The sequence below is a fragment of the Eleutherodactylus coqui genome, chromosome 8, assembly GCF_035609145.1.
Source record: "Eleutherodactylus coqui strain aEleCoq1 chromosome 8, aEleCoq1.hap1, whole genome shotgun sequence".
NCBI classification, from domain to species: domain Eukaryota; kingdom Metazoa; phylum Chordata; class Amphibia; order Anura; family Eleutherodactylidae; genus Eleutherodactylus; species Eleutherodactylus coqui.
The window spans coordinates 125,513,741-125,527,289 of NC_089844.1; the positions used below are offsets into that span (position 1 = coordinate 125,513,741).

Here is a 13,549-nt window from a genome sequence, read left to right on the forward strand (position 1 = left end):
AGTCACTGGCCGTATACTGTGTATTCATCCCAACCACACCAGACAAAGTAAAACTGAGAGCTCTTCACGTCACATCCATTTATAACAGTGCAAGCTGATGCCTGGCCCGGGACTAGGGCTATGCTGACACCATGAATTACTGTATCTCAGGCTGTCTGCTGTAGCACTAAACAAAGGGACCTGGCAACATAAAATGATGCTGAACACATAAAATACCACATATCACTAGTACTCTGCAGAATGTAAGTATGTAAGGTCCACAATAATACATAAAGTGCAAGACATAGAAACGTCTGTCTATCTATCTATCTATCTATCTATCTATCTATCTATCTATCTATCTATCTATCTATCTATCTATCTATCTATCTATCTATCTATCTCAGAGGCGTAACTTAAAGCTCCTGGGCCCCCATGCAAAACCTGTAATAGGGCCCCCAACTATAATGCTTTATTCATAGTACTGGGCTTCCTATATGGAGAAGACAGGCCTTATGGGCCCCCTAAGGCTCTTGGGCCTGGGTGCAAGCGCATCCCCTATCGTTACGCCCCTGATGTATCTTCTATCTATCTATCTATCTATCTATCTATCTACCCACCCATCTATCCATCTAAACAGCTCAGTCCCATTCAAGTTAATGTGTCTGAGTTCTAATGTAAGTCACTGCCACTACTTAAAAGACCATTCTGGCAAAAACACATTTTTCCATGCATGCTGCACTCACTTGATTGCCTGTTGCACTCTCAATGTCTCCTATACATATTGCAGTCACTTCCATGCAATGCAGCCTCCTTCACCATTTTGATGTTGAAATTTTCCCTGCTCACTTTCTCTACACTCTGCTAACGTTCATATGATGATGCATTCCCACAACGTCCCATGAGCAGCTAGAGCCTGTACCATCTCTGCCTGCAGGGATGACACTTCCATTACACAGAGTCTTTTACACAGGAATTATTCTCACTGAAAAATTGACTAATTTGAGAGCATATAAACCCAAGCAAATCTCAGATTTGAGATCACATGACCCACCTGAAGAGAAGGACTCCAGGAGTTTCTAATAGAAGGAATAACTAAACAATGTAATATTAGTTGACTTATATATACTGGAGGGACTAGCTATGTAATGAATGAATAAAAAAAATCATATAAAAAAAATCACTGGAGTGGCCTTTAGTACCTTTCCACAGGATGGATGATAAATGAAACAGTAGTCTATTGCTTGTTTACAAACTTCATTACCAGCTATTTGCTCTGTTTCACCTGCAGCAGCCATGGCCACTGTTGTGATTACTCCTTCTGCAAGGTGTTTTCTAAAGCACATTAGCAATATTCATGTAATGCATTCCACCCAAATATCAGAAAATGTACAGTAAATGCAAAACTAGACATACAATCCCAACTTCCAAATTTCCATGTTATCAAAGTTCAAGAATTTCATACAGGTCCTACTGAAAAAGGTAGAAGTGTTTACTATTGCTAGCCTATATATATATATATATATATATATATATATATATATATATATATATATATATATATATATATATGTTTCTGCTAGAGCCTTCAGAGAGGTCACTTTTTTAACTCAAACTTTGCTACTGTGGATCAACAGGACCTGAGCTGGGTGTTGATTGACTGATGGGCTGGAAATAGAAGGCAGGTCCTGTTCTTGAACTCTTCTGTGACTCAGAAGTTTTACACAGAGCACAGAGCCTTGTGAGGAGTGAACAGCCCCAGTGCTACTGGACAGCTGAGTTTTTCTGCATGAGAGAAAGAGCACAACTCAGATTCCTGGAGTGGCCCTACCCAGTAGTTGCGATATAAGTGCAGAGGGAGGTCTGCCAATTTTCCAAGAAGTTGTCAGCTGCAATTACCATCCACAAGTTCCAAGCCATCACCCAGAGAGAGACCACCAGCAAGAACAGATAGATCAACAGCGAGTATCTGGATATTCTAGTTTTAGTGGTAATCCTGTGTATCATCACCCAGGCTCATCACCAGTAGAAAATGTAATTTTGACTTCATTGCTGTACAGCCTCCCCAAAGGTCCTGTGCTAATAATCTGTTGAGATGACCTATTTAAATTAGCAGATTTAGTCATTTGGCTTACTAAAGTTTCTACAAGTTACTTCAGAAGAGACTCCAATTTTCATCCAGCACCTGTGGACCTGTTTACTGCTGACTAATTCTATATATTAAGGACCCTCTATTTGCAGGGTACGAACTAAGTTATGGCGTTAATCAAACAATAGCAAACTGCATTGTATCCAAATAATACTGCTGTATGTTATTGTTATATTATTCTTTATTGTATGCTCAGTAAAGCATTGCTTGTTCAACTGAAGTGGGGTAAGACCTCTCCATCACCGGCGTCATATTCCGCACCTATCACACAATGGGCATTGTTTTTTTTACATCTTTCCTTCAACTTTTCTGCTGACTTAATGGATGGTGTGAGTCACTGCACCCTATGGCTGATGAGAGATGACAGCTTGAAAATGCCAAAGGCTATAGAGGGACTAATGTATAGTCAGGGATACTGTATCTATAGACCGCTGCAGCCGCTGCACACTACATGGTGAAGGTTATACAGAGACTCCGGTATTTTACTGAAATATCCCCTCGGTAATAATCTGTTTGCATGTAAGCAAACAGATTATTACCGTAGTTTATTGTTACCAATGCAGATTGGTAGCTATCAATTAATGGCTTATCTCTGTAGTGCGGTAGGAGAATATAAGAGTGGATTGGCGCGACGCAGTAAAAAACACGGAAACTCTAGGGTCTGTTTACTAATCCTTTCGCCTGTTATTTTAGCACTTTCATCACAGCGATATTGCTGTGGTTTAAACAACAAAGTACATGCTTGTAGACTGATGCATTAGAGGGTAATATTTCCTTCTGCGCCTGTGTGTTTAGTTGTACATAGCCATATTATATATGCAGACACACGAATGCCCATGATGGGTTTTTGCTAATTAAATTAATTGCTATATCAGCTTGTATATTTTTGCATGGGAAGAAAGTTTGGGAAGAATGGCCCAGATAGACTTCACTCTTTTCACATCAACGTTGGACTTGAAATAGGTTGATTAACCCTTTCCAATCCACTGTCTGACGTCTAAAGACATTCTGATTGAAAGCTGTACAGTTTCGATGTCGGAAGACGTCCAGCAGAGTATTCTTACTGTATATTACTGGACACTCTGTTGTCGGGGGCCTCTCCAGCATGTCCCATACTGCAGTACTGGCTCTAGCCAGCAGATGGTGCCATTGTATAATAGCAGAAAGAGAAAGCCCCCTAGGAAACCCTGAATCCAAAATTGGATTGCAAAGGGTTAACTTATTATAACTTATATGGGACATTACTTACAGTGGGGTGCACAATCTTCAGCTCATGGCCCACATGCGGCCTTTTACGGGAGCCCAACCATGTGGACACGGAATACTTGTAGTGTCTGTTGGCTGTGAACATGTAGTTTTTTATTTCAAAAAGTGGAGGGCGGCACACGGCTCAGGAGCAGAGAGAGGTAAGTACTAATGGTGCACTGTGCAGCCATCTCTGGGTCCCCCATATAGTAGGAGATCGGGATCCTATGACCCCTGTTTGGCACTTCAGAAAGGAGTATATATCTTAGGGTCTATTCACACGGACGCATTTCCTGTTCGTGTATTGGATGGACAGCACATGGACCTATTCTAGCCAATTACGCTATTCACATGGACTAATGGTCTGCTTGAAAAAGACGTAATCTGTACCGTTCAGATATACAATACCCTCTGCTCACATGTATCACACACGTCCATGTGTTGTCCAATGTGAGCGCAACTCGCATATGATTGTGTGAATAGGCCCTTAAAGGTGGCTGTCTATGTATACCACTTTCTCCATTCTGGATCAGGGGGTTGTTAAATGCCAGGCTGTTACCATAACAATACCCATCATGTACAATGGAAATGCATGCATGGACTCCTCTGTGGAATGCTGATTTAAGGAGAAGGTATTCCCCAATCTTCCAATAAGTGGGAATCCTAGAAGTGGAACCTGCACCTGCACCTATTTTAAAATACACCAAATACCTCAGATAATAATGCCCCTTTAAGGCCAGCTGCACACGGACAGATTTGCATTGCGGAAACTGGAGCGGGCGTACGCATCCGGATTCCGCAGTGAATACTGCCCATAGCATGCTATGGAAATGCGTTTTTTTTCTGCACATGAACGGATATCAATGGTGATTTTCCGCCTGCGGGGGAAAAATCGCAGTATACTCTATTCATTCTGCATGGACGGCTTCCATTGAAGTAAATGGAAGCCGTCCGAATTGTGGACCTTCCACAATAAACATTGCGGAAAGGTCGCTGGTACCCGTGTCATCACCTAATGATGATGCAGGAAAAGCAGGGATTTTACAAACATAACAGTACTGCGCATGTATAACGCCTCGACGTGCGGACCATCCGCAGGACAGAAAAAGAATGTCAGGTACAGGCGGATGCCAGCTGGGCACAGGGTCAGATTCCGCTGCGGGATCTCACATGCGCAATCCAACCCAATCATGTGCAGCCGGCCTTAAGTTTTATTGTGGTCCTTTAGAGTGTTTCAGTATGACAATTTACGGCTCCACCCAGAAAGGGTCCTGCATCCATGACTTATAGGGCAGTTGCCTCCACTTTCTCCTGGAAGTGAGCTAATCTGCATATCCTCTTTCCCAAGCAGCATTGCTTGGCCTATAGAGCCCTTATGCCAATGTAGAAAGAGTACCCCCTGAAACTTATATCAAAAGATCTTTCATGTATCCAGTCAAGGACCATGCACTACGGTATACTGATGAGGGGTAAAAACCCTGAAAAATGAGTCTCTTTTCCTTTTAGCTAATATCCCCAGTCATGTTGCAAGGACTGTTAACCCTTTCCAATCCAATTTGTATCCTGGTTTTCCTAGGGGGCTTACTCTTTTTCTGTTGTTATACAACGGCGCTATCTGCTGGCTAAAGCCAGTACTGCATGAGGTAACACGTTGGATAGGCTCCAACAGCAGAGAGGCTGCCAATATACAGTAAGAGGACTCTGACGGACGTCTTCCAACATCAGAGCTGTACAGCCTTAAATAATAATGTCTTCAGAGGTCAGACAGTGGATTGGAAAGGATTAAAGGGTAGTATATTGACTTACAGGGTAGCTACCTCCACTGGGTAGCACTAGTCAGACAGCTTTCTTTTCTTCTGGAAGGCATGTAGTTTATATATCCTTCTGCCCGAAGAGCATTGCTTGCCTACAAGACTCCATACACCAGTCCTTAGTCTGTAAACTGGAAATGGCAAAGTTCACATGTATAGGCTGATTCCTAAGTTGAAGACTCTTAACTACTGAAGTAATTGTGCTTGCTTCATTTTAGGTGAGCGAGAAAGAGTTTAGTGTGCTGGTAAATACTGTTGACTCATCTCACTGGGGAGCAACTTATTTCTCAAGTAGTCATCAGCATTAGACTTGGTATGTGCAATATCCGACTCCTTATGAGAAAAGTTTGTGGTTACAAGGTTAGATGCTCCGACTTCCTTCACTAGTCTTCTCTCATGGTACAGTGTTTGTGGTAGTAATATTTTGTATACTAGCTCATTGCGCTCTTCATAGGTTTTCTTGGATTTGCTATTCATAAAACTTTAATTTGAAATTCATTTGTAAGCCTGTGGTATCTACTAATAGAGACTATTGTGGACGGATGCCTAGGAAAACTATTTAAATCAGCAAAGCAAAATGCAGCTCAAAAACAAGATAATGGAATGTGATTTTCAGACAGAGTGGGGGAAAAAAAAAACACAACAAATTACTAACATTTGGAATGAGGCCCGGTGAGAATAGCTTATCTCTTCTGTCCTCAGTTGGCAATGGAAATGCGCCTGCAAATTATCTTCCATCCACAATAGATTAAAATACTTTCCAAAAGTCAATCATTGTGTCTGAGTCTGAAGCCCAGTTTTCAGATAACTGGAAATATTACTAGAATTTTAGACAAATTGCTTGCAACTCAATGATTGCAGTTGTAACTAAATCCCATCGTCTGGGAGGGACCTGTAGGCACTGTACTACTTTAAAAAATGGCAACCCAACAAAATAGGCACAAAGAAGCCACGTTGTATAAAATAGGCACAAAGAAGCCTACAGGACCCCATTGTAACCGCCCATCTCCAGGCAGCTAGGGGCTACAGATTTTGCATTGGGGCCCATGAGCCTCAGGTTATGTCCAGTTGGTTCCACATCCTATGTTTATTGCAGTTCCTAACAGAGGATCCATGCCAGTTCACATGACTTATAGGGAAGGGGTGTAAGGGGGTATCCCCATTCCCATGTTGCTGTAAAGTCATAGCCATGCTATTTTACAGGGGTGTTTATGTAAAATGCAGACCCTTAGAAGTCATTTGTTATTATAGCCTTTAGTTCTTATTATGTTGTTAATATTGTGATTTTGCGGTAGATTGTAGTGGGTCATGAGGAAGCATGCAGAGGTCAAATCTTTGCGCGCGGTATAAAAAGTGCGTGCACATAGTGTCTGGGCGTAGTCCTCACCAGCAGCTGTGTGAAGGAGACGTTGAAAGTTGGGTGCTGAAATGGCATGGTCCCACAAGTGTAAGCCGGTATCCGGTATAAGAACCCCAGAAAGGGGAACTTCAACCTATCGGGGAATCCCTATTTAGGTAAGAACGACTGGCAGGGCAACTCTACATCTGTCGTAAGCTTGTGCCTCATCGCTGGCAGACAGTAGAGACAGCACCATCCTTCGTACACCATCAGAGGATCCAAACAAGGACTCTAACACAAAACTGTAAGGCCTAATGTCCACAGCACGCAGTGCTTCCGCTGCGGAGACAGAAGAAGATATCTGTAGCGGATGCACTGCGGATCATTTATAAAATGCTTAAAAATTATTTTTAAATGTTTGCGGGTGATCGCAGATTGTGGTTTTTTTCTGCACGGGATGTATGCGGATGCTGTGCAAATCAGCCGTACGGAGAAAATCTGCAACCCCACCTCCAAACTTTTTCCCCACCTGCCTCATTACTTCTAACTTTCAAATCTGCAGCGGGTCCGCAAACGCATTTAAATGTATTTGCGGATCGCTGCGGATCTGCGACTCCCATAGACTTCAATGGAGCCAGATCCGCATGGGATCCACGATGAAAATGGAGCAGGCTGCCATTTTAGATCCGCGCGGATAGTAAATAAATACCATAAAATCAAATCTGCGGACCTAAAATCAATCGCAAAAGCTCCATTTATTTCTATGGGCGGCGATCCACGTGAATTCCGCAAATAAAATCCGCTCGCGGACATTGGGCTTAAGTCTCAAGAGGCAGTTCTTATTGAGCTAACCTTTACCACCGGAGGCTTACTCATATAAGATTGTTGTTTTCCCTAAGAAGGACTTAAAAGAGAACCAGCAAAACTGTAGAAAATTCCTGCGCCCATAAGCTCTGTATACCCGAAAAATCCTTTGGAGTTTTCTGGATTCCTTGCGGCTCTCCTCCATTGGATTGGATACCTACGGCGTAAGAGGATTTAACTAAGATACGAAGACCAGGACTACAGGTGTGGCGCCTGGTTATCCCATATAACATTGGGTCCAGGTGCCCACACCAGGTGAGTCCCTTTCTGAAAAAAAATTCTTCTACATTTTTAACTTTTTTTTTTACTCCCCTTGGTGTTACCAGTTGGTTCACAGGGAGAGCAAACAGATGAAGCTGGTTCCTCGTTCTAATTCCTGTCAATGGCCAAACCTGAACACAGGGGCCACTTTCAACGGCACAGCTAGACCCTACCTCCACATATCCATAGGATAATATAACAGATGCCTCTATTATATGCAGACTCAAGTATCTCAGGATAGGACATCCTTGTTAGTTATATGACTGGCCTGGCTATACAGTAGCTTTTGCATCAGGATGTAGAATCTTCAGGTAGTACCTCTATTGGTGCTGTGGTAATTTGTACATGATTTCCATCAAGCTAGCTTTGCCTTCATTGCATTGTCAATAGTCAAAATGAAAAAATTGCATGTTGTCATTAAACAACAGCATCCAATAAACTTAGTTCTCTGTTTAGGGAACCATATACAGGGGTTCACATACATTTCACCAGAGCTGAGCTACAGGAATTATATGATATAGCCAGCATAGCTTGCAGTCATAATTAAAATAATTGGTCCCTGTGAGGAATAACTTCATAACAAAACACTAGAAGAACCGTGGATTGAAGACTATAGGGCATACTGCAACCATAACCGGTACTGTGATCCACTATGAACATCTGTGTCAACTGTGGGGATGTCGATCATAGGAATCCATTCTAACTTTTCTAAGGCATTAGAAGTGTTGTATCACAATTCTGTAGGTGTACAGCTGGATTATAAAGAGCAACTGCATATATAAGAGCACAGAGGTTAAGGTGGTACAATGCAAACACCACTCCAAATATCATTCGAGTAGTCGGTAGTGTTGGACTGATAACCTACAGTTACGTTAGGTCATATGACTCTATGAGCCGGCGCAGAGAGATACTGCCCCGTCTGATCTCAATTCAGTGGAAGTTCTCCCTAGAGATAAAGACCTGAGTAATCTGAGATTGGTTACTAATGATTTTCTGCTTGGCAAGTGGACTGTAAAGAAGCTGTTAGGCAATGCCTCTTAGCAATTAGACTGTCACATACTGATGTGCAGCAAGGCCATCTTTCACCTGAAGCAAAGACTAAAGGCCCATTTACACACAACGATTATCACTCAAAATTTCTTCAAACAATGTCTTTTGAACGATAATTGTTGCATGTAAATGCTTGTAAATGCGTGTAAATGCTAGCATTGTTAGCTTTTCAGAAGAACGATGATTTTTAGTTCAGCATAAAAACCATTGTTCGGCCAGGCAGAAGATAGCAGGGACCGCATGCTATGATTCTCCATGGGAGCGCTGATAACATCGTTTTAAGCTGCTGTCCTGAGGGAGAACAATGGAGCTGTATGCAGATATTAGACCAGCCGCTGTTATCTGCATACAGCGAAGGGAGCTATATTTACATGCAAAGAAAGCTAATAACAAGCTACTAATGGGCATTAGTACCCATTAGTAGTTTATGCAAAATAATCGCTCGAGCTGTCATTCAAGCTATCTTTCGAACAAATTTTGAGCAATCATCTTTGCATGTAAATGAGGCTTAAGTTTGCTAACCTAGCTCTATATCTCAATATACCCTGGGCAAAGCAATGTGGTTTTTTGGTGACACACCCTCAGCACTCAGGGTACATTCCTTGGTTGCCCCCACTAGCTAAACTCTTGGTCATACATGACATAGCTGCTCTTCTAGTAGTTTGACGTCTATCGAGGCTTGGAGCAATCAGGCTGTGCCACCCTGCCATCTTGGACTGCTCTACTAATCAGAATTTTCCAAATGCATGGATTACTACTAATACATACATCACCATAGTTAATAACGGTTATTTCAAGTTCCTAAAGAAAGTAAGATATACTTTAGAACTGTGAAATAACTGAGGTAATCAGTCTTATTAGGCCTTTCTGATGAAATAGAACAGGTGGAAGACAGTATCGCTATATCCTGCAGCTGATAATCTCATATGAAGTTGTGAACAGCCGCATTCATAAACACTTACACAACTTTCCATGTCAGGGACCTTTGAGATATGCTAAGTGAAGAGCTCTGGGCGATATATTTTGAAAGGAAAGCTTAAGAAATATTTACTGAACTTCCCGTGAACCGGTAATCTAGGAAGTCAGAGTCTAAAGTAATATCTATAAGCACACACTCTGCCGTTCCCAATGGCACTATTATAATTCAAAGAATATGGAATAATTTTGACTTGTCCTAATGATTGGAGCCAAGAAGCTTTTAAAGTTACACCTCTGATCTATCTTAAAAGCCCTACTTCATTAAGATAACAAGCCTTTTACATATGCTGCATTAGGGAATCTAGACATCATCGGATGGGGGGTGGGGGGACTCAACTTGGTAGATCCTTCTGTTAGCCATTCATTTGAATGTCCGACATGTTAACACTGTTTTTCCCCTCAATGACCATAGCAGACACTCCCTTCTGATAACTAATTGTTAAGGGCTTCAGAACCTGGTTTGGGCCAGCTTCAATATAACAAGGGTTGCCCTGGTAAGATAACTTTCAATCAGGGGCGTAACTATAGAGGATGCAGGGGATGCGGTTGCACCCAGGCCCAGGAGCCTTAGGGGGCCCATAAGGCCTCTCTTCTCCATATAGGGAGCCCAGTACTATGAATAAAGCATTATCGTAGGGGGCCCAGGTTCCAGGTTTTGCATTGGGGCCCAGGAGCGTCAAGTTACGCCTCTGCTTTCAATGATCTACATTCTTCAACTATGTAATATGTAACTCAGTCTATCTTCAATTGCATCTCTATGCAACCCATACAAGAAGATATTAAATCCAGCAAATACTATTCTCTACCTTTAAATAGTTACAAGCAGGGGAAGATGATTCAAAAACACCCCACCCCAAGTTGCCACTTCTTATCCTTATAAAAATTCATACTAGACATCTAGAGAAAGATTAATGGTAAGACTGACGGGATTATGCTAAGAAGAAACCTATGTAAAGCATTACAGTAATACTATATTGCATTGCATTTGTGCAGTCAACCAGGAGCAGTGTTTGAGGGATAGATCTCATTAATGGACATCATCACCATAATTATAGATGTAAAGCATTGCAATAAAAAGCTTTTCACTTACTTCATTGGCTTGAAAAGTGCTTGTCCATAATTCTGGAAGGTCATAATGAGCTTGAGTTGGGTACCTCCAGATTTCATTGCTAATAAAGAAAAAAAAATGGAAATCTTAAATATTATCTTCATTGCGACAACCCATTCAAAGGCTAAAGGGGCTCATGAGAAAAGGAGAAGAAGCTCATGTTGCCCTTTTTATTGGGCTTCTGACCTGGACACACCCCTCCCACACACACACAGTACCGTCAGTAAAGGACTAAGATGCGGGGCCACCCTTAGCGGTATACAAGAGAAGCTGATAAGTCTGTCTTCTGGGATAAAGATGCTTGTGGGCTACCTTACTTTCTGAAGGGGTCTACTATCACGGCTGTGTATTGCGCAATACTTCTGGATAAATTGAAGGAGGCATTGAAAACTAAAAGGCCTGGAACGTTGACCCAAGGTGTCATGTTCTTGCATGACTATGCCTCGTCCAATATAATGGCCATCACTCAGAGCTAACTGGCTGCCCTGAGCTTCGAGGTGCTGGATCATCCTTCTTATTCGCCTGATCTGACAACCTTGGACTATCAGCTGTTTTCTAATCTGAAGAAACACCTTAAGGGAACCACATTTCCCTCCGTTTCTGATGCAATTGCAGTGGCTGATGCCTAGTCTACTGTTCAACGCTTTGAACGCCTTGGACTCCCTTATTGGACTGTGTCTACCCCAGTTGAAGCCATTCAATATCTTACAATTGATGTTCTTCTCTTGGCAATATAACATATCAGCAACAGATCAAGATTTGGATCAGACCTCAGTCATTTGCTAAGCAGCTCATTACAAGCCTCCTGTAATGTCATGTTTCCAGACACTTCTTGTGCCGAATTACCCAGGCCGCATTACACATGAAAAGCACACTTTGATTTCCAGCTAAAACATGTCTTCTACTAAGTCTAACCTGCTGACACCCCCAGCTGATTTTCTTGAAAAGTGGTGTTTATTCTCACAATAACTATCATTACGGATGATTGCGTAGTTTAAAACATAATTATCTGGTTTCATATGCAGAATGCGTTTCTTAAACAAGCGTCATTCCAGCAATCATTGTCTCTCACGGGTCTGGTGGGTCTAGCAATACATGGAGGAGCCAAAATACCAGTGTTCTGTGGATGTGAGTGCAAATACAAGTAAGCTGTTCCCTTCAACTCCTCAAGGGAAAATGATGACATGAATGAATTATAGTATATGCTTGTAATATATATAGAGATCTGAATGGTAGACCCAGTACATAATACAGTGATACTAGAGCTAGAAGAATGAGTGACACAGCACAATGGCATCAAGGCATTTATTAGTTGTCAACCAGCTAATCACTCAGGCTTCCGGGAAAGAAAAAGGATTGTATGAATATATTTGTTGGCTACAACTTTAGTACCTCGGCGGTATAGGGCCACACGGGGCCTTAAATGAACTTGCCTTTACATAGGTTTTATTGAAAGGGTGTTCAGCTCAACACAAGTTAAAATCAATCCAGTTGTGTTAACTGGTGGGTTACTCTTCAAACTACTTATGCTTATTATATGGAAGCCAATGTGATAACTAGCAGAAGTGCAAATCCCTTTATTTACCTAAAATGATGTTTTTTCTGCTAAGAAATCCCTCTGAGATGCTGCCCACTAAGGATCTCCCTTCTAATTTCTGGTCATTGCCTGTTGTCAAGTGTACATCTCTAATAACAGACATAGCAAGACAAAGAGCAGTAAAGGGAGGAAGGTGATGACTCATGTTGTCCATCAAAGTCTATAAAAGCCCTTTTACACGCAATGGTTATTGCTCAAAATTCGTCCAAACGGCCAAAAATGAGCGATAATCGTTACATGAAAACGCCGGCATCATGCTCTTTTCCTTTAAACAATGGATTTCAGTTCACTTAAAATCCATTGTTCACACCTCTGAAACACTAAGCAAATGCATTCCATTTAAATGTATTTCGCTCATCTTTCAATTGACTGCAGGATGTTCTCCCCATAGCAGGTTTACACTTGCCGCGAGAAGAAAAATTCAATCTTCCGGCAGCCTCAAGGAGAACAATGCAGCTGTTTACACAGCTTGGGAGTGTGTTTGAACACATGCTGGGCTCTGCAAACAACTCCTGCAGGCCCTTTTACATGCAAATGAGGATGATAAAGTATTAATGGCCAATAACACTTTATGCAGATCGATCACTAAATCTTTCAATCTTTCAGTCATTTGAAAAATTATCTTTGCAGGTAAAAGGGCCTTAAGAGTAGATGGATGGGTGAAAAAGGTGGAGAAAAGCAGAGATTCACACAGATGTGATGTTAGGGCTAGTAGTGAGTTATTTACTATTATTAATTTACTTTGCTACTGCTCAGTATCTCTGTTTTGTCTTCCTTGATGATGTCACAGCAGATATTAAAGTCTCTACACCCCTGTTAAAATTTCATGGTTTTGCCATGTTTAAAAAATCCAACAAAAATCAATCATTTTAGATTTATTTCCACCTTCAATGTGACCTGTTATCTGGGCAATTCCATTGAAAATCAAACTGAAATTATTTAGGATGCAAAAATAAAACTAAAATAATGTGGTTGCATAAGTGTCGCACCCTCATATTTGGGGATGTGGTTGTGTTCAGAATTGGCCAATCACATGTAAACTCATGATAAATAGTAGTCAGCACTCCGCTGCCATTATTTACAGGGATTCTGATTTTCCCCATATAAAGTTCAGCTCTTCTAGGAGGGTTTTCCTGACATTTTCTTAGTTGCAAAGGCCGTAAAGATC

The 13,549-nt window shown here is 41.6% G+C and overlaps 1 protein-coding gene across 1 annotated transcript in view; it reads right to left on the reverse strand.

Moving 5' to 3' along the window:
- The window catches only part of FAM20C (FAM20C golgi associated secretory pathway kinase), a 173,302-nt gene that overhangs the window by 121,055 nt on the left and 38,698 nt on the right, over window positions 1-13,549 (reverse strand). Inside the window, exon 3 of the mRNA XM_066576373.1 lies at window positions 10,767-10,845. Within this exon, the coding sequence (XP_066432470.1) occupies window positions 10,767-10,845 (79 nt within the window). The remainder of the gene's footprint in view (window positions 1-10,766; window positions 10,846-13,549) is intronic.